Source organism: Sprattus sprattus (genome assembly GCF_963457725.1).
Source record: "Sprattus sprattus genome assembly, chromosome: 5".
NCBI classification, from domain to species: domain Eukaryota; kingdom Metazoa; phylum Chordata; class Actinopteri; order Clupeiformes; family Clupeidae; genus Sprattus; species Sprattus sprattus.
The window spans coordinates 36,108,229-36,130,198 of NC_137924.1; the positions used below are offsets into that span (position 1 = coordinate 36,108,229).

At 42.3% G+C, this 21,970-nt stretch overlaps 3 protein-coding genes across 3 annotated transcripts; 2 read left to right on the top strand and 1 right to left on the bottom strand.

Moving 5' to 3' along the window:
* Positions 1-896: 896 nt before the first annotated feature.
* LOC308366158 (transmembrane protein 151A) lies at positions 897-5,417 on the top strand (the record flags this gene model as incomplete). Its single annotated transcript, XM_080839793.1, has 2 exons — positions 897-956; positions 3,615-5,417. The coding sequence occupies 2 exons, from the start codon at positions 897-899 to the stop codon at positions 5,415-5,417; spliced, it is 1,863 nt and encodes a 620-aa protein (XP_080695919.1).
* A 6,336-nt stretch (positions 5,418-11,753) lies between these two features.
* elp5 (elongator acetyltransferase complex subunit 5) lies at positions 11,754-16,027 on the bottom strand. Its single transcript, XM_080838877.1, has 8 exons — positions 15,806-16,027; positions 15,384-15,444; positions 15,215-15,295; positions 14,864-15,075; positions 13,843-14,018; positions 12,210-12,299; positions 12,009-12,109; positions 11,754-11,882 (listed from the first exon to the last, which is right to left on the bottom strand). Exons 1-8 carry the CDS (start codon positions 15,858-15,860, stop codon positions 11,774-11,776), a joined length of 885 nt encoding a protein of 294 aa, XP_080695003.1. The 5' UTR covers positions 15,861-16,027; the 3' UTR covers positions 11,754-11,773.
* Positions 16,028-16,320: 293 nt separating this feature from the next.
* Positions 16,321-21,545, top strand: phf23b (PHD finger protein 23b). The gene is made up of 5 exons (XM_080838865.1): positions 16,321-16,818; positions 18,571-18,602; positions 18,690-18,782; positions 18,876-19,467; positions 19,671-21,545. The coding sequence occupies exons 1-5, from the start codon at positions 16,791-16,793 to the stop codon at positions 19,865-19,867; spliced, it is 942 nt and encodes a 313-aa protein (XP_080694991.1). The 5' UTR covers positions 16,321-16,790; the 3' UTR covers positions 19,868-21,545.
* Positions 21,546-21,970: the final 425 nt, after the last annotated feature.

Consider the following 21,970-nt stretch of genomic DNA (forward strand, 5'->3'; position numbering starts at 1 on the left):
GTTTGTTTACATGTATTGTTCTTTCAAATAAATTGAATAAGATTATAATAGTTATAATAGATTATAAAGTTGAACACTTTAATCAACAATTTATATTGTGTGTGTTAATTAAAAAACTTTGTATTGATATATGCCTTGCCCAGTTTGTGCATTATTTTGACAGACCTCTGGTCTGACAACAAGAGTCATTCCAATTATTGACTTATGTGCATGTGGACACATTTGATGCATACGTCATATAAACCGCTGTGACAAATTCTGTTCTGGCTAAATGTTTTCTGCACAGGTGGGTGACGTCAGTGATGGGAAAAAAATACACGGAAGGTGAAAGGCATCGTCCCTGAAAGACGGGATTGGAAGGAACCTCCGATGACGTGCTCTATTTTTCCCCTTCAGATAAAATGCAACTCGTAAAAATACATAATTTTACGGATTTGCTCGGCTAAGGTGTTCTGTTTTGGAAACGTCCTTGAAAGCTCTAACACTGATCTGGTTATCCCTTGAAGCATCTTTCGTCCTCTCTGCATTCGCGTTACCGCCTCTGCACCGACGAATCGCAGCCAACCTACCTGCGCATCCTTGAATTAGTTGCCAAAATGGCATCGGGATCGTCGAAAGCACCAGGCTTGTGAGCATTATCGCGACGTGCCGTGATGTGATGAAATGGACGGCGTATATGTACACAGTAGTGCACGGGTTTGGAGTGTCTGGATGCTAGTTTTTGAAAATAATGTCAGAATGCCGCAGGCACTGCTGTTGTGAAACCGGATCCGGTCAAGCGACGAATGGGGTGACTTCTCTAGCAAGAAGGTCCCAGACGCGGGCCATCGGATTCAGCGCCTCTCGGGCGGACCCCGGGCTCTAACGGGGTCGTCTGGGGGGCACTTTGAGAGAAAATGCAGGAGGTGACGGTGGAGGGGGATGAGCCCATTTTAGACGGGACTAACAGAGAGGTGGTAAGACTGTTTGTTTTTTTGTGGACATGAAATCAGTAAGAAGCCGAGGGCAGCCTTTTCTAATTAGTCATATTTTAGTAGGCTAATCACAGTTTAGGAACAACCGTTAATTAATTATGTAACTGCAGTCTTGGATCTCTTCACCAATTAAAACAAGACTTAAAGGCTATATTATGCGAATTACCATGGACAAGCCATTTCTAAATATTGTTTATCTCAGTTTTCCACGTCTTGTTGTGTTTTCTTTTGTGTGAGTTTTTTTTTACATGCAGACTCATGACACCCTAAGGAAACTATAGAGAATCCTGTGTTGAGCATAAGGACAAGGTGTAAAGCTTATACTGTCTACAATCGTGACTGATTTCAGACGCTTGGTTGTCTGACACAAACTATTGAAGGCTAAATTAGCTGTACGAGGACTGTCCCATTTTTGGTCATTGCACACCCATTCAGTCCACTCAAATCTCTCCTCTTACCTTAAATGTGCCTGCATTGCAGTAAATATAGGCATTATTTTATGTAGGGCTAAGGCTACATGACCTGCTCTTTAACACGCTGCTCTGGTTAGAAGTTTTCCATCCATGTCACGCTCTTATAAGTAGAATTCTCTCACCCAGAGGGATCACCACTATGATAAACTACAGGGATTTTGTAAATATATGTTGTGTCTTGTATTTGAGATTGTGTTGGAGCCCAGTTTGAAAGAAGAGAGAGAAAACCTGCTATGGCATGGTCATCTCCTAGGGTTACATGTTTGTTGGAGTGTCCCTGCTCCGTTCATTCGTTTCATGCCATCCAAGAGTTGCCAGCATGCTGTATGATTCCGGGTGTGATAGTCTGGAGGACTACTGTGCCTGACAGATCAAGCATGAAGCATCTGTACTGTGCTAGGGTTAGATAATAACTATGTGTACTCTGTAGCTGGAGTTGGAGCTCTTATGAGAAAATATAAGAACATTCTAGACTCTTTCAGTTTACAGTCAACCTTGTGGAGTTTTATTTGACCAATGGCTTGAAGCTTTGTTAGGGAACATTTCCTTTTCTCATTTTACATCAATACGTTTTTTTTTTTTTTTTTTTTTTTACATTTATACCATACTGCCATAACACATTGCTGGCTTTATCGTCGTCATTGTCATGCTCTGCCAATCTTAGGTGCTGAGTTAACCTTCTGTCTCTTGTTACATGCAGATCAATACTGATAGAGACAGAGAGGTGAGAGGAGCTGAAGTGAGAGGGCAGAGAGAGCTAGTGGGGTTGATGAGTGTTACTGGGGGTAGTGGTGCAGTATGCCATGTGTTTTACTTGGCTCTCACAGCGGTTTGTCCTCCATCGCCTGGGACACAGATGGCCTATCCACAGGAAACATGTCTCACAGACTCCCATTCCCCTACACTGAAATACAGAGACACAGCAGGGTGTATGGGCACTACAGTAACCACAGAGCATTGCAGGCCTAGGCAGAGCTGAAGGTATCCTTTGATTATATGCCAAACTTATGGAGGAGTACAAGGGAGTCAGTTGGAAAAGGTCATGCTGAGACTGCACCGTATTTGGCTTTCCTGGACAGCTGTCCATCACATTATTTCAATAGCCAGGGCCTTTTTTGCTCAGTATAGCTGAAACTAGACCATCCACAGGCTAGCCTGACTTTCTCTCTCTTCAGTAGCTTATTCAGCCTTTAACATAGCCACATAAACATAAACACAGTCTTTATGTGCTTTCAGTTGCCACCCGACTGAGCTTTCCCATTGTTATAATGAACAATGTAACTTTCAGCTAGTATATACACAGACTAGAAGTATGAAATCACTGTGCTATCGTGACCTGCACTCCCCCTGGCTCTGTGGTTCTGTATTGGCAAGGGGCTGATGGGTATAGTCACCTGTATAGGTATTACAGGGCTGGAGAGAATCACTAACTAGGCCTACTTCCCTCTTTGATTTCCTGCCTTTTCCATAGTCCTATCCCATAGTCCTATCCCAATCATTTCCCTTTTTCAGCAGTGGTTTCCTTTGTTTATAAGTTTCAGTGATCTTAAAACTGATAAAGATTTTGCACTTGATTGCAGTGAGGATAACTATATTAAAATACACTATTTTACAGAGGTGTTATTGGTGGTTGTACCCTTGTTTGCAGTTATGTACTATGATCTACCATTAATAATGTAATCTCATTAGATCAATTATCAGTAAACACAAGTTTTCTACAAAACCCTTAAAGCTTTAAAGAATGCAATGCAAACCTCCACCTTTCACCATGGACGTTTTGTACAACATTATCCCAAATGAGGACAAATTCAAATTCTCATCTCTCAACAAACAACAAGACAAAACCTCTCAAGATAAACTTGAGATTTTTACAATATATAATTAAATAAGTCACTTGTCAACCAGTGTTATCCATTTAAGGTTTTAACTGCATCCTCAGTCCACTGAAGTTCATCAGTCTAGACCAGCAGAATGGCAGATTGAGTTAGCACTGATTACTCTGAGCACTAATTAAACAGTTTCAGTATGCTACAGACAACGGCCTCTACATGTTAAACACATACTGCCATCTTGTTAAGTGTCAGATTCAGAAGTCTTCTGAGCCTGTAGTAATCTGCATTCCATCTGTTTCCTCCTCCTAAACCCTCTCCCATCCTCTCTCCTGCAGCAGCGTCCAGTAAAGCAGCCCTTGGTCGCATCTCTGTGTCGTGAGTCCCACTGGAAGTGCCTCTTGCTGACCTTGCTTATGTATGGCTGCTTTGGAACTCTGGGCTGGTGTGCCTTCTGCACCGTCCCTGTCCTCTCTTCCTCCTCCTCGTCCTCCTCTTCCTCTTTTTCCTTTGCCGCCGCCCCTTTTGACACCTCCTCGAGCAATCCTACAGCAGCGGCCTACACCTACGGGGACCTCCCATCCCTAGGAGTGGCCAGCCCCTGCTCCAGTGGCTATGTGTACATCCCACTGGCCTTCTTGGCCATGCTGTACGTGGTGTACCTGGTGGAGTGCTGGCACTGCTACTCCAAGACGGCCACGCTGGCGCAGGTGGAGGCAGCGGAGGTGTACGAGCGCGTGGTGAGGCTCCAGCAGGCCACGCCCTGCATCTGGTGGAAGGCCATCAGCTACCATTATGTGCGTCGCACGCGGCAGGTCACGCGCTATCGCAACGGCGATGCCTACACCAGCACACAGGTGTACCACGAGCGGGTCAACACGCACGCCGCTGCGTCAGAGTTCGACTACGGTCGCTATGGCGTCACTGATGTGTCGCGGGACTTGCGGGGTTTGATGGAGCACCCAGCCGTGCGTCTGCGCTTCACCAAGTGCTTCAGCTTCGGAAGCGCGCGGGCGGAGGCCGCCTACCTCACGCAACGCGCTCGCTTCTTCGGCGACAACGAGGGACTGGACGACTACATGGAGGCGAGGGAGGGCATGCACCTGAAGAATGTGGATTTCCGTGAGCACATGCTAGCCTTCCTGGACCCGGCGCGACAGCCGTGGTTTGCACGGCACGGTGTGTTCTGGCTGGCCTCTGCTGTACTGCTGTCGTGGCCCCTGCGTGTTGTGGTGGAGTACCGCACTGCCTATGTGCATTATCACGTGGAGAAGCTGTTTGGCGACCGTGACGAGGTCAGATCAGGTGGGGGCGAAGGGGGAGGCGAGACAGGCCACAGTGGAAGAACCAGTAGTGCTGGGGTGCTAGGCGGAGGAAGCTACAGAGCTATCTCTCGTGTAAACACTGTGGACATGACTGAGCTGGAGTGGCATATCCGCTGCAATCAACAGATGGTGCCCAGCTACTCTGAGGCCTTGCTGATGGACCCTGACACCAACGGCACCAACCCGGCTCTGCCCCAAGGTGGAGCCCCGGCAGGAGTAAACGGAGGTCCCACCGCCCCGGTGGCTTTCGCCTCGGCCTACCTGCTGCAGAGCTGCCCCCGCTGCAGACGCTCCACTAGCAGCGCGTCCCTGCCCTCCAGGCTGCGGGGCCCCACGGCAGCCCTGCTCACAGGCACCATGGCTGGGATGAGAGCCAGCACAGCAGGGCCTGCAGGAGCCGGGCCGGGGAGGCTGGTGCTGAGCCGCAGTGGCTTCTCCCTGGGCCGCCTGCAAGCCTCACGACCAGCCTCCCTGTTCCACTCACGTAGTGTGGGCGGGGGGCTGGGGGGACGAGGAGAGGACGGAGGAGGAGGAGGTGGCTTCCTCGGTTTGGGGTCTAGGCAGGATGAGGAGAGTAGGGGAGTGCTTGAGGGCGAGGGGGATGAGGAGGAGGAGGAGGAGGGGGAAGTGCATGACGTTGGGGAAGAGAATGAAGAGCGACAGGAGGAAGAACAGGAAGAGGAAGATAGAGAAGATGGGAGGGACGGAGACAGGGAGAGACCACCAGCCTATCAGGATGCATTCTTCTTCCCTGTGCTGATTGTCCATGGAGAGGAGAGCTGCCATGCAGGGGAAGATATTTCCTTAAGCAGCTGAGACAGAGGGAAATGGACTGAATGAATGAAAAACAGAAGAGAACCTTGTATTTGAAAAGAAAAAGAAAAAACTTTAAGCTATACATAAGGAAGGGCAGATAAATATTTAAATGTGAGAATAATGTTTAAGGTTAGGGATGGAGAGCATAACATGAGGACAGGTTAAAAAGGACCGAATGGGGCATTTAAAGCATGGGTGTCAAATGATATTGAGAGGTAGAAAGAAACTTCCATTAAGGCAGATTTCTGGATAACTATGCAATGACGAGGATGTAAGGACAATATCGAGGAGACACCGTCAGAAAGAATACAAGGTCTGCCCCTGCAATACCTTTAATGCTTCACTAGAACAAAACAGGACCAAGATCAGCGTGGACATATCCTGTCTTCCAGAACAAATAGGAAATAATCACCATGAACACAAGAAATTCAACATGTTTTTCTCCACAAGCAACCATTTTGAGAAATGAGCGTCTAAGAGCCTGTGTTTTATGGATATGATCAGAGGTATAGTTAATCTTAAACCCATTGATCTGTATAAATCAGGACTTTTCATTCTTTTATTTCTCAATGATCTCAGCCTTGGTATTTCTGCCTTTTCCTGATCCATTTGACCTACTGTTCTGAGTTCAGTAACAGCAGGTAACTTTTGAAAATGCCTCAGCAAAGGAAGTGTACCATTGACACTTCATCAGTTTTTCCAGGCGGATGAAACCCGTGGGTATTCTTTGTTCACCCCTGCCTGTAACTCCAAGTCCTTACAAGGGAGTTCAACCTGGGACTGTTTTCAGCTTCTGCTCACCCAGTCCGTCTGGAAGCCCGATCACCCCTCTGCCTTGGTTGTCTTTTCCACTGATCACTGTTTTTTCTTTTAAGCCTTGCAAGCCTTTCAAAGGCTGTGGAAATAAACAATATATATAAATATATTAGACCCATTATGCTAAAGATTAAGGTAACTCTGATGTTGGATCAGAATTTATGTACAAAGACTAGAGGAGTTCTTCCTAGCCAATGTTTCACTTCCCTCATAAAGTGTCACACTCTTTATTTTTAAACACTGGACTCACTTTGTTTGCACTAAGTTAAGTTTTATATGATTTTGTGCTCAAGCTTCAAACCAACTTTGCCTCACATATGGTGTTCTTTGTTGTAATGACTCTCAGCATCACTTTGATTCATTAACAGATACTTATGCAGCATGTTGCCTTCCATCCACATACAATATGTATTGCTGTCTTTGATTGATGCTGAAGCATCATATTATATCTGTACAGCAATTGGTATTGGGATATAGCCTTGTGTGCCATTATACAACTTGTGACTTCCTGACAGTGCTGTACACGACCAATGACATTCATCCACCTGCTCACTCAAACCAACTCCGGGGAAGTATTTCCTTGTATAATTAGTATATTGTCTTCCTCCAGTTGAGCCAGACAGTATGCAACAAGCAAATTACCCTCAACTATATTTTGCCTCCAATATTGCTAGCTTTTCTGTAGAAGAGCAGATACACTTTGACCCCCACAGGACATGCCAAAGCTGAACCAGTCATGTACACTAGTATGGATGAACATTGCAGTCACACACACAGTTAGCTTCTACACTATACTGCTGCACCATTTAAAGGAAAAAGAAAGAAATGGAGATTTAGGAAAATATTCAATCTTACTGTAATTTTGTCAGAATGTTGTATTGCAACCTGAATGTTGACGACTATGATGTACTAAGAGCACATTGAGAATGTGCAGTGTGTCACAGATACGTGATTCTCATGTAGTTGTGTTTTCCACTGTATGTGATAGATTAATAATTTGACTTAATGTGGGAGTGTTTTGGTAAGGGTTTTTAGCCTGTAGTACTTTCAGAGGGGATATAATTCAAAAGACATGGCTAGTTTTTTTAAACATCAATTTTATTACTACTACCACTCCATTCAATTAGTATGGCAAAGAATCAAGGCACATTTACTTTGTGTAAGAGGAAAACATCTCTAAGCAAAAGTAGTTCACACAAACTGTTTAATTCATTGTTGTTAGCAGCTTCAGTAGTTGCATTTGATTTGGTATGAGCCCTCACTACCTCTCCATAGTTCTACAGCTACTGTAACAGTGATCTTGCTTCAGTCCATGACAAAATAACAGGCTTTTGTAAAGTTGATTATCAAGGCAAAGTTTATTCCCAATTTCGCCTTTGTGTGGCAGCAGCAGCAGCTGCATCTGCCCTCCAGACTGAAGATGGTTGAAATAAAGCTGATGATGTAAGTGAAGATACCAATAAAGTCAAAGTGCTTGGTTCAACCACATCGCATATTGGTGTCAAGCTTGAAAATGTGACCGTGCTGATGTTTGTTTATTATTAGCCTACCATCTCATAGTGCAATCCAATTTACATTGGCATCCTATCCAATATTCCTAAAAGGCTTTTATAAGTAGGCTACTGTAATTAAAACTCTGCTGAAAATCTCCCAGAGGAAGATTGGGTCAGGTCAATACAGAAACATTATTCAGGTCGCTAGTTGATTGCGTTTGATTTATTTGGATTCCTGTTGGAAATGTTATTTAAAAGACAATAGAGACTCACCATTCTAACGGTGTTTTTTTACAGCAGAGGTAATTTTTTTATTTTTTTTTAATATGACCATCCTGATTTATACAAAATGTCTTCCAGATCCTGTATGCCAAGTCATGCTAAATTAATTTATTTTAAATGTATTCTTTCCTCAATCCCACATTGCATCCATACAAAATGCTGCTCACTCCAATGGGAAGGGTGGGATTTTTGATCCCTGGTGGTGATAGTTGCTGCTACATTATCGTTAATGTGTGGTCTGGCCTTTGGAAAAGGAAATGTGTGTTTCAATTTGTGTTTTAAGTCCATGCTCAAAACAGACATCCAGCACCCAAAGATAGATGAAGACAAGAAAGTATTTTAACATCTTTTAATGTAACAACATTAGCCATTTAATGTAACTTAATCAACCGTATATAACCGTATATATAATCTTATATCAGTGTCCATATGACTATGAGTAGCCTACCTAAATTAAAAGTGACATTTTCTCATACCTGACATTTGAACTGGTAGCCTACTCCAGATAATCCACCAGTGCACCTGAGAGTAGGCTACAAAAAAACCACCTCCGAAAAATATGGATGTTGTGTAATCTAGTGACTAGATTCTAGTCCATTTACCCTTTTCATGTCGCATGGTCACCCCTTGGGTGGCGACTCGCAGAGAACGGAAACAGACATTAACCCATTCATTAGATCATTGGCTCGAGACTAAGGCAATGGAATGTAAAATGTGCTTTGATGTATTTACACCGATAGACTAAATGTAAGTAAGGAATAAGCGAACCTATAGGCGAAGTGGGTATGAAAAACCTAGCTTACTTCAAAGTGCTTCCCTGCTGATCTTGTTGGTTTATAGCCAACTGACGTTGAGGGAGGAGAAGACAGGCATAAGCGTCTGACCGCCTGAGGACCACAGACAACGTCTTTCCAAGTTTGATACGGGGCGGTTGGAAGAGCGGTGAGAGTTTTTGGTCATTTGTTATTATTCAGTGTCTTGTAGATACGTGGGTGTAAAGTTGAGTCGATTATTGTTTGTTTTTGATGTTGACGCTCCTAATCGCCAATCACTCAATGGACCTGCGTCAGTCAAACCTAAATATATTGTTTAGAGAGTTATTACGTAAAACAGTCACTAGTCACTCCATTTCCATTCCATGAATTAATGCCGAATCTTTTCTCTAAATTACGTAGCCTACTCGGTTGCACGGACCAGGTTTTTATTTGTACATTACCAAAGAGACTACTTGCTGCATCGAAATAGTCTAGTTAGTTTAAGGATAAGCTGCAGTAAGCTGCTTTAAGCCTCATTCAAACTCAACAAATCAAACACCCTGTTTAGGTTTGCATTTATGAGGGGAAACAATACTGTTTGCTCTTGAGATTTAGTTAAGAATGATGTTTTATCATCACCTGTTTTATCATCAAGCAAGTTCAAGGAAATGTGAAAGGTTACAGTAGTTTTAGGCTAGTGTTCGGACTCCATTATTCAGTCTGTAGCAGACTATAAAATTGGACCTCTGCATTATCGTAGCCTACTTCTATGATCATATCGCTGAAATTGATTTATTGAGAGTAGCCTGCCTGACCTAAACTCAGAAAGTTTGCTGTCCTGACCTTACTCGTGAAATGTAGGCTACACCTGCCAAGATGCAATTGAACAAGATCTTCTTCTAAAAAGAATGGAGGACCATTTCAAATACTTGGGGCTGCTAAAATGAACGCGTTGATTTTTACGATTAATTAGAAATATTTAACCCGTTAGAAAATGAATGCAGCTGCCTGGGTTTAGTTATTATTTCTGTTAGTGCAAGTATTGGCCTAACGGTTAACATATGTTTCGGTATCCAGACACCTGACACAGAGCACAAGTAGCGTATACTGAGCACTCAACTTTCAACAGCTAATATGATAAGCCGACGGGCTTGTCCTACAGTCACAGAAGGACGGCAGATATTGCCAATGCTGCTTGGAGCTTTCTTTTCTCCCTGAGCTACCCCGAGGCCATACGAAATAATCTAGTAGGCTCGCCTATCCGGGCCACACTCTTCAGGGTGCTACTCACTGAACAACTCTGGATAGGCTATAGGCCAGCCTCCAGGGGCTCTAGTTGCTAACAGGGTCTATGCACCCCGGTTAAGCTATTGGAATTTTCTTCTTTATTTTTTAAGCTATTAAAGTTGTTATCTACAGAAGCAGAAATGTAATAATGATTGGGCTGTGAATTTGCATAAACATATTGCATAGTAGCCTATTGCCTGTATGATCGTACGTAAACAGCATTAAATGGGCTTTGGTAGTCCACTGTTACTTTGTTACACATATTCACACAGAAATGATTGCCACTGTATGTGAGTTTAACACCATGAAGGGCTTTTTGTGTATATTAGCACCACATAGCTCTAAAACCTAATTTTGCAGCTCTATATGTAGTGTACCACTGTCTAAACACAGGGAAGAGGGAACTCAATGGCCTGGCGTAGGGCTCCTGTTGGTGTTTCCATTAGTTGCCTGCACAGTTCCTTATATAGTAGTGAAGGCACATATCTATATAAAAAAACACAGAACACTTTACAGATGACAAAGAGAACTTTACTGTTGGAGCAGAAAGTATCCTCATAAGTATTTTCCCCACCTTACCACCGCGTCACCATTTCTTGTCCTTGTGTAGGGGATGTCTGAGACTCAGGTGGAGTCGGTTGTGAGCAGTGTGGGCTCTCTGCTGGCCGATGCTGCACGTGTGCAATCCCAGTGCCAAGAGCGCAGCACAGAACTGGCTGCAGCTGCAGCGCATCTGCAGGAGGAGATGCAGGAGCTGCGCGAGGAGTGCGAGGCCACTCAACTAGACATGGCGCGCATGAGGAGACAACTGGAGGAGCTGCTTGACTCCAAAGCCGCCTATGAGGCTCGTGAGCGCCAGAGTCGCAAGCTGAGCAGACAGCTCTGAGTTGGAGCCAGTGTATGTGTGTGTGTGTGTGTGTGTGTGTGTGTGTGTGACCATCTGTGTACATGGCTTCATTTTGATGGGGATGGACTGTTGGTATGTGTAAAAAAAAAAGAGGTTGCATTGAGTCTCAAATTACCCTTTTACCCATTTCCCCCTCTGACACTGTGTTAAGATTGTAATGAAATAAACTAATGGGTTGATGAAACAACAACTACAAAAGTTGCAGTTCTGACAGACAAACTCTAATCTCAAAATGAAGGAACTGGCCCTTCACATCTCCTTATGACTGAGGGGCAGAGTTCACAAATTCTTGATAGTGGCACAAAGCAGACAATCATTCAAGATGTCAACTAGAGGCAAATTACTAGCAAAACACATGAACTGCAAAACATATCCTCAGACATTATACTTCATTATACTACATTATACTTCCTTACTACATATTTGTTCCTTACTACAACGCAAGTTACAAACTGCAAGAGGGCTTTCCACGTATCACATAATTAACATCACTTGGTAGATATATTAAAGTTTGCCAGGTAAATGCTTTGCATGTGAAGCACAGCACCATCTTGTGGTAAACAGTTAGAATCTGAAAAAAAAAAACATCCATTTTACCCCACCCACTACAGATACAGATTGTTTAACTGTGGTTCAGTTCTCAAATAAATCTTGTCATCAGCCTGGAAGGGAAACCAATGGGGTGATGGTCCTCAGTAACAGCTGTTCATGCTACGATCATCAACAGCAGCATATTACTGGTGCATGCCCTTCTTGGTTAGTTTAATGTAGAAGTATATTAAATATAAAAATAGGGGATTTTCTTTGTGCTTATCCTCAGACATCAAGGTCCTCATCAGGATCTTCCTGGTCAAAGTCGTCATTTGCGTCTGGCTCGTACATAATTTGACCTGCGCCTTGTCCTGGGTTGAGGAGAGCAGACTTCCTGTAAAACATTTGAACATTTAAATTTAAAACACCTCCAAAATAGCATAGTAGTATAGTATACAACAGCAGTTCAGTTTGTAAAGATAAAACCAAGCAACAGCCACAATATTGCACAACTCCTCACTTCTCTTGACTGAAGACAAAGGGTAAGGCCACTTTCTCTTTAGCCTCTCTCTCCATTTCTGATAGACGAAGGTTAAAGGTCAAGTTGGCCGTTGGATCAGCCTGCAAAAATCAGTCAGAAGATCAGTTCATTTTAATCAGTTATTGGACATCAAATCTTTGGTGAAATGATGGGTGTTGTTATCTTAAAATGGTGGTTTACCTCAACAGAGTCAGGCTCTGCCTGGGTCTGCACAGTGTGACTGACTCTGCTGTGCACAGTCAGATCATCTTGGATACTAAACAGCTCCTCCTGATTACACAAACATGACACAATTTTGACCCATCTAATTTTTCAGATCAGGTTAAGTACAAAATAATACGATGAAATTACCCTAATGCGCTTTTTATTTAAGAAACACCTTTTAACAGACACCTAAAAAGCCTTTACCTTACCACATTCGCAATAACCATGACATGCTATCTACTAAAAACCTTATACACCTGGGGCCGTATTCACAAAGAATCTTAGGGCTAAAAGTAGCTCATAAGTGGCGAATTTAGGAGAAACTCCTAAAAATAATGGGCGTGTCAGTCTTAAATGTAGGACTCCTAATTTTTTTTACTAAGAGCAATTCACAAAATATTTTATCCCTAAAAGTAGCACCTAAGTCTAGGACAGCTTAAAACTCCTCATGAGGACTCCTAAGTCACTAAGACCTATTCACAAAAAATCGTAAGATGGCTGCAGCCGACTTGGAATTGATAAAAGACATTGCTTAAACCGTGAAGGTATTAATATTGTCGTAGAATTAGCACGGGATGCAATGACGCCTTTAAACAACGATGTGTCCCGAAGTGAAATGTTTGGAAACATAAAGATAGGCTATTTGGCTTCGCGGAAAACGCAAATGACGACACTGGGGTTCATCATTCAGCCGTTTAATTCATCAAACTATCAACGCACTGTAGACCCCACATCATCCAACAGTTGGATGTACCGATGACTTGTGCATTTCAACGCAGAGCGGTCTGCAGCAGGTTTTTGAGAACTTACCAGCTGGATGCCGCTGGGGTGACAGTGGCTATTGGTCCTGGGACCAGTAGGCTTTCGCTTAGGCTATACGTTTCACGTTCGTTTCGCTTTGATCAATTAAGATTGGAGGGCTTAAAGGGCCGCATGTGCTGATAGCCTATTTGAAGTGGTCAAGGGCTGGAAATATAATAGCCTTACAGTTTGCTGGGTGCTTTAATTATTACTGCCTTGATTACATGCAATTGCCATATTTTATATTGATCGCTTTATATTTCTCTTAACGTGCAAAGTGTCATTCCCGTTGGATGCACAAACTTGTCATCATGCGTGTGCATTCTGCTAACTGCACTGTCCATAACTATTTAATATGACTTCATTTGAAGCCTAGGTTATTCTCTTATTTTCAGTCGATATAGTGGGATTGTTAGAGAGACGTCACGAATGAGTTTTTAATGAGAGAGCCTGTCAACAACCAATCACCGTCCTCACCCCTTCTAAACTCGTGCATGAGAAGCGACGTCATCCATAGCAACGGAGTTTTTATCTTAAGCTTAGGAGTTGGTATTATCCTTAGTATGAGTAGGTCTCAGAGCCGTTGTGAATCACTTTTAAGAAATTACTCCTACGTAAAAGGTTTTAGCGCGAGTTAGGAGCACTCCTAGTGGTAAGATAAAAGGCTTTGTGAATACGGCCCCTGAAGAGTAAATAAATGATATTAAATGAAGAGAATCAATGCAGATAAGTGTGGATGAAAAACCACTGAGGAGAACCGAACAGGGAATCAACTACTGCCAATTTCAAAACAGCCAGACGTTCTTACCTCTTGCAGAACTTTTCCTGATTTTGTACGTTTGGTTGTCTTGGCTAAAGCCCACTGTCCCTGAGTCCTGGGTCCCAGTGAGATGACTGTAGTAGCCAGGTGGCACACGCTTCCTACCACACTAGTCTGGTGCAGGTCAGAGTGCAGTAGCCCTATGATGGTTTTTACAGCACCCCCTTGTGATCATCATATGGAAAAAGTGTTACAAATACTAAACATCCTGATGTTTAGACCACGTTCATTTTAGTGAACTTCATATAACATAGAACTTTTCTACAAGTGTAATGTCAATGTCATTGCTCTATTTAACACATTCTTTAGTTTCCAGGGATTTTAGAATTATGTAGATCATGTGATAATAACACTTAGCAATACATTTAGGGGAAATTATGAGAGTCTTACCAATTAACCCTCTAAATAAAAAATCTGTTTAACTGTTTGGTTACAGAAAGAATGAACTTAAAGGCACCCAGTGCAACTTTATGTAAACATTCAATGAAAAATAAACATTCAATTTCTAGTCTTTTTTACACGTAGTAAGTTTCAATAACTCCATACCATTACATATCGACATTCAAGGAGCAAAGATGAGACGTCGTTGTGTGGTGAGAACTGATAGAAAATCGTAAACAACAACAATCGCTGGTGGGGAGAAGCCATTTTTCCATTGACTGGAAGCCTGCTTTATTTATTGCAGGTAAAAAAAAATAAAGAAAATGGCGGCGATTGTTGTTGTTATCGATTTTCTATCAGTTCTCACCACACAACGACGTCTCATCTTTGCTGCTTGAATGTCGGTATGTAATGGTATGGAGTTATTGAATTACTACGTGTAGAAAAGACTAGAAATTGAATGTTTATTTTTAAGCCTCGAAAGTTGCACTGGGTGCCTTTAAATATCAGCGTATTTTATAGAATTGTAAGGACTTTGTGTTTCCTATTGTGACTACACATTAGCTACAGTAACACTCTGTGCTTGAAGGATCGTAAGTATGACTAGACAATGCCTGAAAATGCACACCTCTCTTTATATCCTGAAGTCGTTTACAGATAACTACAGGATCAAGGTGCCTCAGAAGCCAAGAGAGTGAGTCAATGACTAGCACTGCAGGTTTGGATTGCTGAACTGGTGTAAGCAGGGTAAGTATGTCCTCAGAGGTGAACTGAGGAACGGTGAATGATGAACGCTTGATCCAGCCCAAAGGGTCAGCAAATCCACCGTGGAAATACATCCTTAATTAAGAAATATTAATAATTATAAATGAAATTAATGAAAAAATAAATGCTTTATCAATCACTACATTGAAAGCAAATGTACATGTACTTATAGTAAGTTGACTTAAGAGTAGAGGGCTGAGTAAGAAATAGTCACCTTCGGGCATGCTGAGTATCCAATCCTGCACGCAGTTCCTCCTCACTGACTTCCAACTCCAGTACATGGACCACGTCTTCCCTGAGGCAAAACAGTGACAAGCAAAAAATGATAACACACCACAGCTAAGTAATGTTGGATTAATGAAGAGATCCGAATTAGAACATACCGTTTCAGAGCAGCATTTATATAACCCTTCAGCAGACTGCGACCCGAAAAATTCACAGAGTCTGAAAATAATTACAAGCATGGTATTACCTACCATCCCCATGAATGTATATTAACGTTACATGCCCCTAAAGGGACATTCGTGCTAGGTAGTATTTTATTTCTCACACAGATAGGTTCCTGGTTGGATTTCTAGGTCTGGGATGAGTTTAACAGAAATCAAGATTCAACGTTTTTAACATAACTGCCAATGCAAAGCCGCATTTTGACAGTGAAAGACATCCCCGAAGACAAGTTCAAATCAGGCTCCTCAGTAAATGTTAGCTTGCGTCTACTCACACAAGACCATCAGACGATTTGCCAAAGACATTCAGAGGTTAACGTTACATTTGTTTCGGTATTGAACTATGTATTCAACACTACCTAGAAATATGATGAAAGTTCCTGCTTCTGCTCCTTGTAACACATCCAACAACATGTTTGTGATCGACGATGCTGCTATGGCTACCTCACCAGTTAACTTTGCCACTGCATCAAAAAGACAGTCTCAAACCTGTTTCCAAAGTGAATCTATCTCTACGTTGGTATTCAGGCAGTGTATACATTAGTTTGAATAAAGGATATAATGACTTAACTATTGCCCGTCATTTTGTATAGCCCATGTTAAAATTACTGAAGTAACCCTATGCCTCATGCCCACGTTGTATGCATCGGTCAATGACAACATGGATAGTGTAGTTTTTTTTCTTACCGCTGCCCTAAAATCATTGTAAGATATTTCGTCATTGAACTACAGTTCCCACAAGACACAAACGAAATGCCTGGTGGTAGGAACCTCCTACCCACCCACCCTCCACCCCTCCCTCCCTCCCTCCCCCCTCTGCAGGGAGTTGCGCAGGGCAGTTGACATCGGCGATGGCTTGCGTGAGGCGCGCTGAAGACGACACGCAGACGTATTTTCGAAGAACTTTGTAACTCGTAGCCTTCTGGTCACGTTTACGAAATCAGACTATTTAAATACCTAGTTATTTCATAGGTTGTTAATCGGACAAATGTTAAATACGATTGTTGATATGACTTCGTTAAATTAGGTTGATCAGTAGTTAAGCTAGCAACCAAACTATCTCGACAGTCAGGATTATTTATGCAACACTGTAACGAGGAAAGTATTAGCTGGGCATGCTAGTTAGCTAGGTAGCCAAGGGTTTGGTTGCAAGTTGCCTATTCCGAAGTGAAGAAAGTGTGATCGTCTTGGCGATTTAAAGTAAGCTTATATACCAATCGACCGAAGAACTGAAGGTAGCCAAGTGTTTCTCCCCGGCCTGGGGTTGCTCCCACCAAGCCGGGTGAATTGCGAAGATACTGGCTGGTGCCAAAAGATCTGCGTGCCCTCGTTGATGAGGCGACAATGCTCGAAATTATGTCTGACCATCAAGGTATGATAATTAATTTACTATTTTTAGTTAAGCATTGCGAGTGAATGCATCTGTTGCTGTTTAGATGTGTGCAGTGTATAACAGCTATGCAACGAAAGGCCATCAAGCTAACGTTATGCGTTAGCTTGCCGATGCTGGGTTAGGATACAAATCTTGTTAGTGAGACAACTCGAACTGATAACTGATGTTAATAATCAAATTTTTCTATTTACTGCCATTATACGAATGTAGATCTACACTTTTCTGTCTTTTAGAACACTGATCGAACAACTTAAGTGTTGTCCTCCTCGCTATAAAGAGTCACTTTGTTGTAATGCCTGGTGCCTAGAAATGTTTGGAATCAATACCTTGTTGGCTAACAAGCGCTTTAGCGGGTTGCTACCTAGCTTCTTGTTAGCATGGATAACACGGTAACAGTTAGCTGGATGGTAAAGACAACGCAACAGTTTGTCATGCATATACACCGTTCACTGACAACGTCGCAACCCGCCTTATGTTAGCTGGCTAAGATAGCTTTATTTTCTATTCAGGGAAGTGACTCCCATGACTCCAGAAAGAGAAATGTTTTTACTTGGTAGCGTTATTTAGCCGGATTGAAGCACTTTGCATGTGAAAACAACTGGTCAAAAACGTCGTGTTTGCTAGCTATGCAAGCAGCGAACGGTATGTTTGTAAGTTGCATTTGTACAGTGTTTGCTGAGCTAGCTAGATAGCTAACATTAACTTGGTCGACGGCTGTCGAGTCACAGCAACTTCAGACGACCCAAATGTTAAGGCAGTATCTAAGACGTTCGTGCGAAGTCAGTTAATGTAGTCTATATATATATGTACCAGGTAGTTATCGTTAATGTCATTAACGTTAGCTAACTATCGCTAGCCTTATGTGCACTTGGCTGCCTTCTCTAAACCTGGTGCATTTGGCTAACGTTAACGTTACCTTCTCTAAAGTCATATAACTTGATATTATTGATTTAGCGTTAGCTATTTAGTTGTTATGAACCCAACACAAACGTTGTACTTCAGAGAAACAAACTACCAAGATGATCTGTAGAATATTGTTAGCTAGCTAACGTAGCAGTAGAAAATATGTTTGGACATGCATAATAAACCTATGCTAGCTAAATTAGCCAGCAAAAAAACGATGTGTTCACATGCGGTGACATTAGTTTTGCCTCTTCGCCGTTGCTGGTAGTAGCTTGCGGAAAAGCTAGTTGTGAAGGTGACTCTCGTTCCAACTTCAACGATATCTTGTTAAAAATATTTTTAGTCGGATAGCGAGTGTCGATGCTAAGCAGCCATAACGACAAGTAAAGCTGACTATGCTGACTGCTTATCTCGGACCACGCAATCTGCTAGCTTGCTAAACCCCTAGCTAGATGTCTCGGTCCCTAATTTGATCAAATTCGTATGGTATCCTTTGTCAGTTGTATGTCGAGTGGTATTGGTTTGTACATTTGAAAAATATCTGAATAGTAAGTCTAATTCGGACACCATCGCAATTTCTAACAGCATTTAATTGTTGAATTTGGTAATCTGTTGCCATACGGTCGCCGTAGACGCAGGGTATGCTGATGTACACGATTTATTTGCCGTCAAACCATCGTTTATCCATATCATTGTGGTGTTGTGCATGACGTACAGTTGCTTGATGTTTCTGAGCAGTCTTCGTTTAACAAGAGGTTGGAGCAAATTTTATATGTAGACCATGACTAAGAAATGTTGTTCAATTATTATTTTTTCCCCCGTTAACAGATTCATTACTGAAGTGCAAATCGGAGCCTCTGGTAAGTTGTAATGCAGAATGGCACTGTCTTTTAAAAATCATAAAAACAAAAAAATGAAATGTAAATAAAAGATCTATCCCTCTTAAGCCCCCAGAGAGGAGAAAGAGGACAGTAGAGGACTTCAACAAGTTCTGCAGTTTTGTGCTTGCTTATGCAGGCTATATCCCCTCTCCCAAAGAGGTAAGATCAGACTTGTGGTTCTGTTTTCTTAATGCTTTTTTTGTCATTGTATTTTCCTCTTGACCTTTTCACATCTTCATTCCATTCTTTTAGGAGAGCTCTTGGTCGCCGACCTCATCCAGCTCCCCGCACAGCTCTGGAGCATCAGGAGAAGGGGGGAGCACAGCGCTGGGAGGCAGTTGGCGAGATGGCTCCTCAGATTTGCACACCATCCACACATTTGTGAAGAAGGCACGCTCCAACAAGGGTTCCAACAAGAGTATGCGACGCCTGCCCTCTGACAGTACCCTGCTTGATAAAATGCGCCTGAAAGACTCACTATACGAGAGCCACGTTAACGCAGGCAAGACAGCTGAGCGCAAGAAAGACAAGAAGCTGAAACGAATGTCAGGAGGAGGGCCAGAGAGTAGCAGCAGCGGCGGGGAGAAGCGTGCACGCATCAAGCGCAGCCGCAACCCAAAGCAGCCCAAAGCACTGAAGAAGGTAAAGAGCCCGCCACAGAGCGAGACGGACTCAGAGCTGGGGCTTGGGGAGGCACGCGAGAGGCGGCCAGAACTGACCGAGAGAGGAGAAACGGCACCAACAGCTGTGGCTGGAGGGACGCTTAAAGCGGAGAGGGATGCGGAGATGAGTTCGAGCGAAGGCGAGACATGGATTGCTGATGAAGATATTATGGTTGAGTCTGGTAAGTAATACCTGAGTTCTGTTGCTTTTCTTTGCTTGCTTTTCTTTGCTTAGATAAGCAGTCAGCATAGTCAGCTTTACTTGTCGTTATTGCTGCTTAGCATCGACACTCGCAATCTGACTAAAAATATTTTAAACAAGATATCGTTGAAGTTGCCAAATCTCTTTTGTGAACTAATGTCTACTTTTCTGTGATGCTTACAGGTGATGACTCCTGGGACTTGATTACTTGTTATTGCGGAAAGCCTTTTGCCGGACGGCCCATGATTGAGTGCAACCAGTGTGAGGTGTGGGTACACCTCTCTTGTGCTAAGATCAAAAAGTCCAATGTACCTGACATCTTTTACTGCCACAAGTGCAGGGACTGTCGACGGTCTGGTGGAAACAAGAAAGACCCTTAAATATTTAAGTGCTCAGAATATCTTGAATATAGAAGTTTCACTGCATTTAAATCCTTGTTAGAAGAATGTTTCTGTTTTGTTTTTGTTTTGAATGAATACAACTGGTTGGTAACCCTAAACCGGCTCCTGGCTGACAACTTGAAAACAACAACAACAAGAAAAATCACTTTAGGTTAAGATCCAGATTAGACAATCACTGTCCTGCCTGAGTAAAAGAAGAAATTACTTTTTTTGTGCTTTTTTTTTCAGTACAAAATTAGGAATTCAGTGCTCAGAATTTTTCTCTTGGACTTGGTTACGAAGTAATAACCTCCAATTTGCAGCTTGTTTTCAATCATCTTAAGATGCTTCCACAACACAACTGTTTTATTGTGCACTAATAGCAGCCCCTGGTCCTCAGAGTATGATTCAAAGCTTTGAGGTGTCATTGTTTAGGATTCACCTTGTCTGTCTGGTTGGATGCCAATTCAGGTTTCTGATGATGCCTTCCTTCATTTGTCAGTAGGTTCACATCTCTGTCTTAATATGGTGGAGTGGACAAGGGTTGCTACAGTAGCTAGGAGTTTTCTCACTGGTAAATTGCAAGTGCATAAAAAGGAAGTTGTATATGGTTATGTGAATGGTTTTCATAAAACGGCAACCCTCATTTGTGAGGTGTACACAAACCTTCAATTCTGCTACCATAATCAATCCATCTGTTTGCATTCAAGAGTTCCCTTGCCTGAAAGGAAAGCGAACCAGTGATTTCCAGAAGAGTATTTAACCAGTACTAAAATCTTCAGCATGTTTTGATGTTCTTCATTTGATTTTTTGATTTTTTTAAGTTTTTTTTTTCTTTTTTTTCTTGCAGCTGCTAACAAGGAATACTGGCTACCAACCATTTTGATGCATTCTATTAACGTTTCTGTTTGTTTTTGAGCTGTTATATCTGTCTTGTATTCCAGTCTTCAGATGGCACTTACCAACTTGTAAAGCCTGAAGGACTTCTCAAAAAGAGGAGCCTTCAACTTGGATTTCTTCATTCTGTATCGGCAAGGCAGTTCTCCTGACTGCTATTTATGACTGCACTGGTTGTGTGTTTTCACCTGGAGTTTAACCAGGCAAGCTGTTTAAATTGGTCCCTTTTTTTTTAGTTTCAGACTCGGCAGGTCGTGGAAGATTGAGTTTTATGTAATGGAGGACTGGGGCCTATATTTGCGCCCTGTGGTCGTCAATAGGCTGTCATTAAATCTGCATGGTTGGTTGTAATGAAGTTTTTTGTTTGGGTTTTGTTTTTTAATTCTGTCTGAGGGACTGGCTAAGTCACCCCCAAGTCAGACCAAACCCTACCCCCCTCATGCTACGGGTTTTCTCTTCTTAAGCTAGTTTGGAAACTAGTTTTTTTTTGTGTGTACAGTGAAAAGTAAGAGTTTATGGCACTCAAGAGTGTTGTGGCATTAAGTCCATCAAGTTTTTTTTTTTTATATCAGTTTTGTTTGTAGGTGGGGTTGTGGTTTTTATTAGAATCCCCAAAGGCCACCACCCTTTGACCCAGTGTATATATACCTTGTCCTATTGAGAACTGTACATACAAGAGTGAGAATAGAACAGATAGCCAAGCAAAGGTTATATTTTTGGCGTCTTATTTCTTTAAAGTAGCTTGGGAAATAATAAGACAAATAAATCTTTCTTTTCGATGCTCATAAGGTGTTGTATTTTTCTGTCGCATTGTCTAAGTTGTGAGACTATTTTTCTCCACACAGTTTATGACCTTTTATTTGTTCAAAATGCCACAATAACATCCAGTTTGACATTTTGGTAAGCACACTTGTTTGTGTTTGTCAATTGTTACATAGCCACTAGAGGGAGCCAAAGTTGCATTATGAAATAATCATAAATAGCAATAATTTACATAGTAATGAGTTTACAGTCGAGAATCTGTACAATATCTAAGAAAGTCAAATCATACATCTCACAGTTAGTTCAATGTGTTGTCGGCAGGCTGAAGTAAGGAAAGCTCTTCTACAGTTTTGTTCAGTCAGTGTAATATTCCCAGATATCCACCGGCTCATCCTGCAAAAAAAAGATTTTTATTTTACTTATGAGCACAACATTCTAGAATTG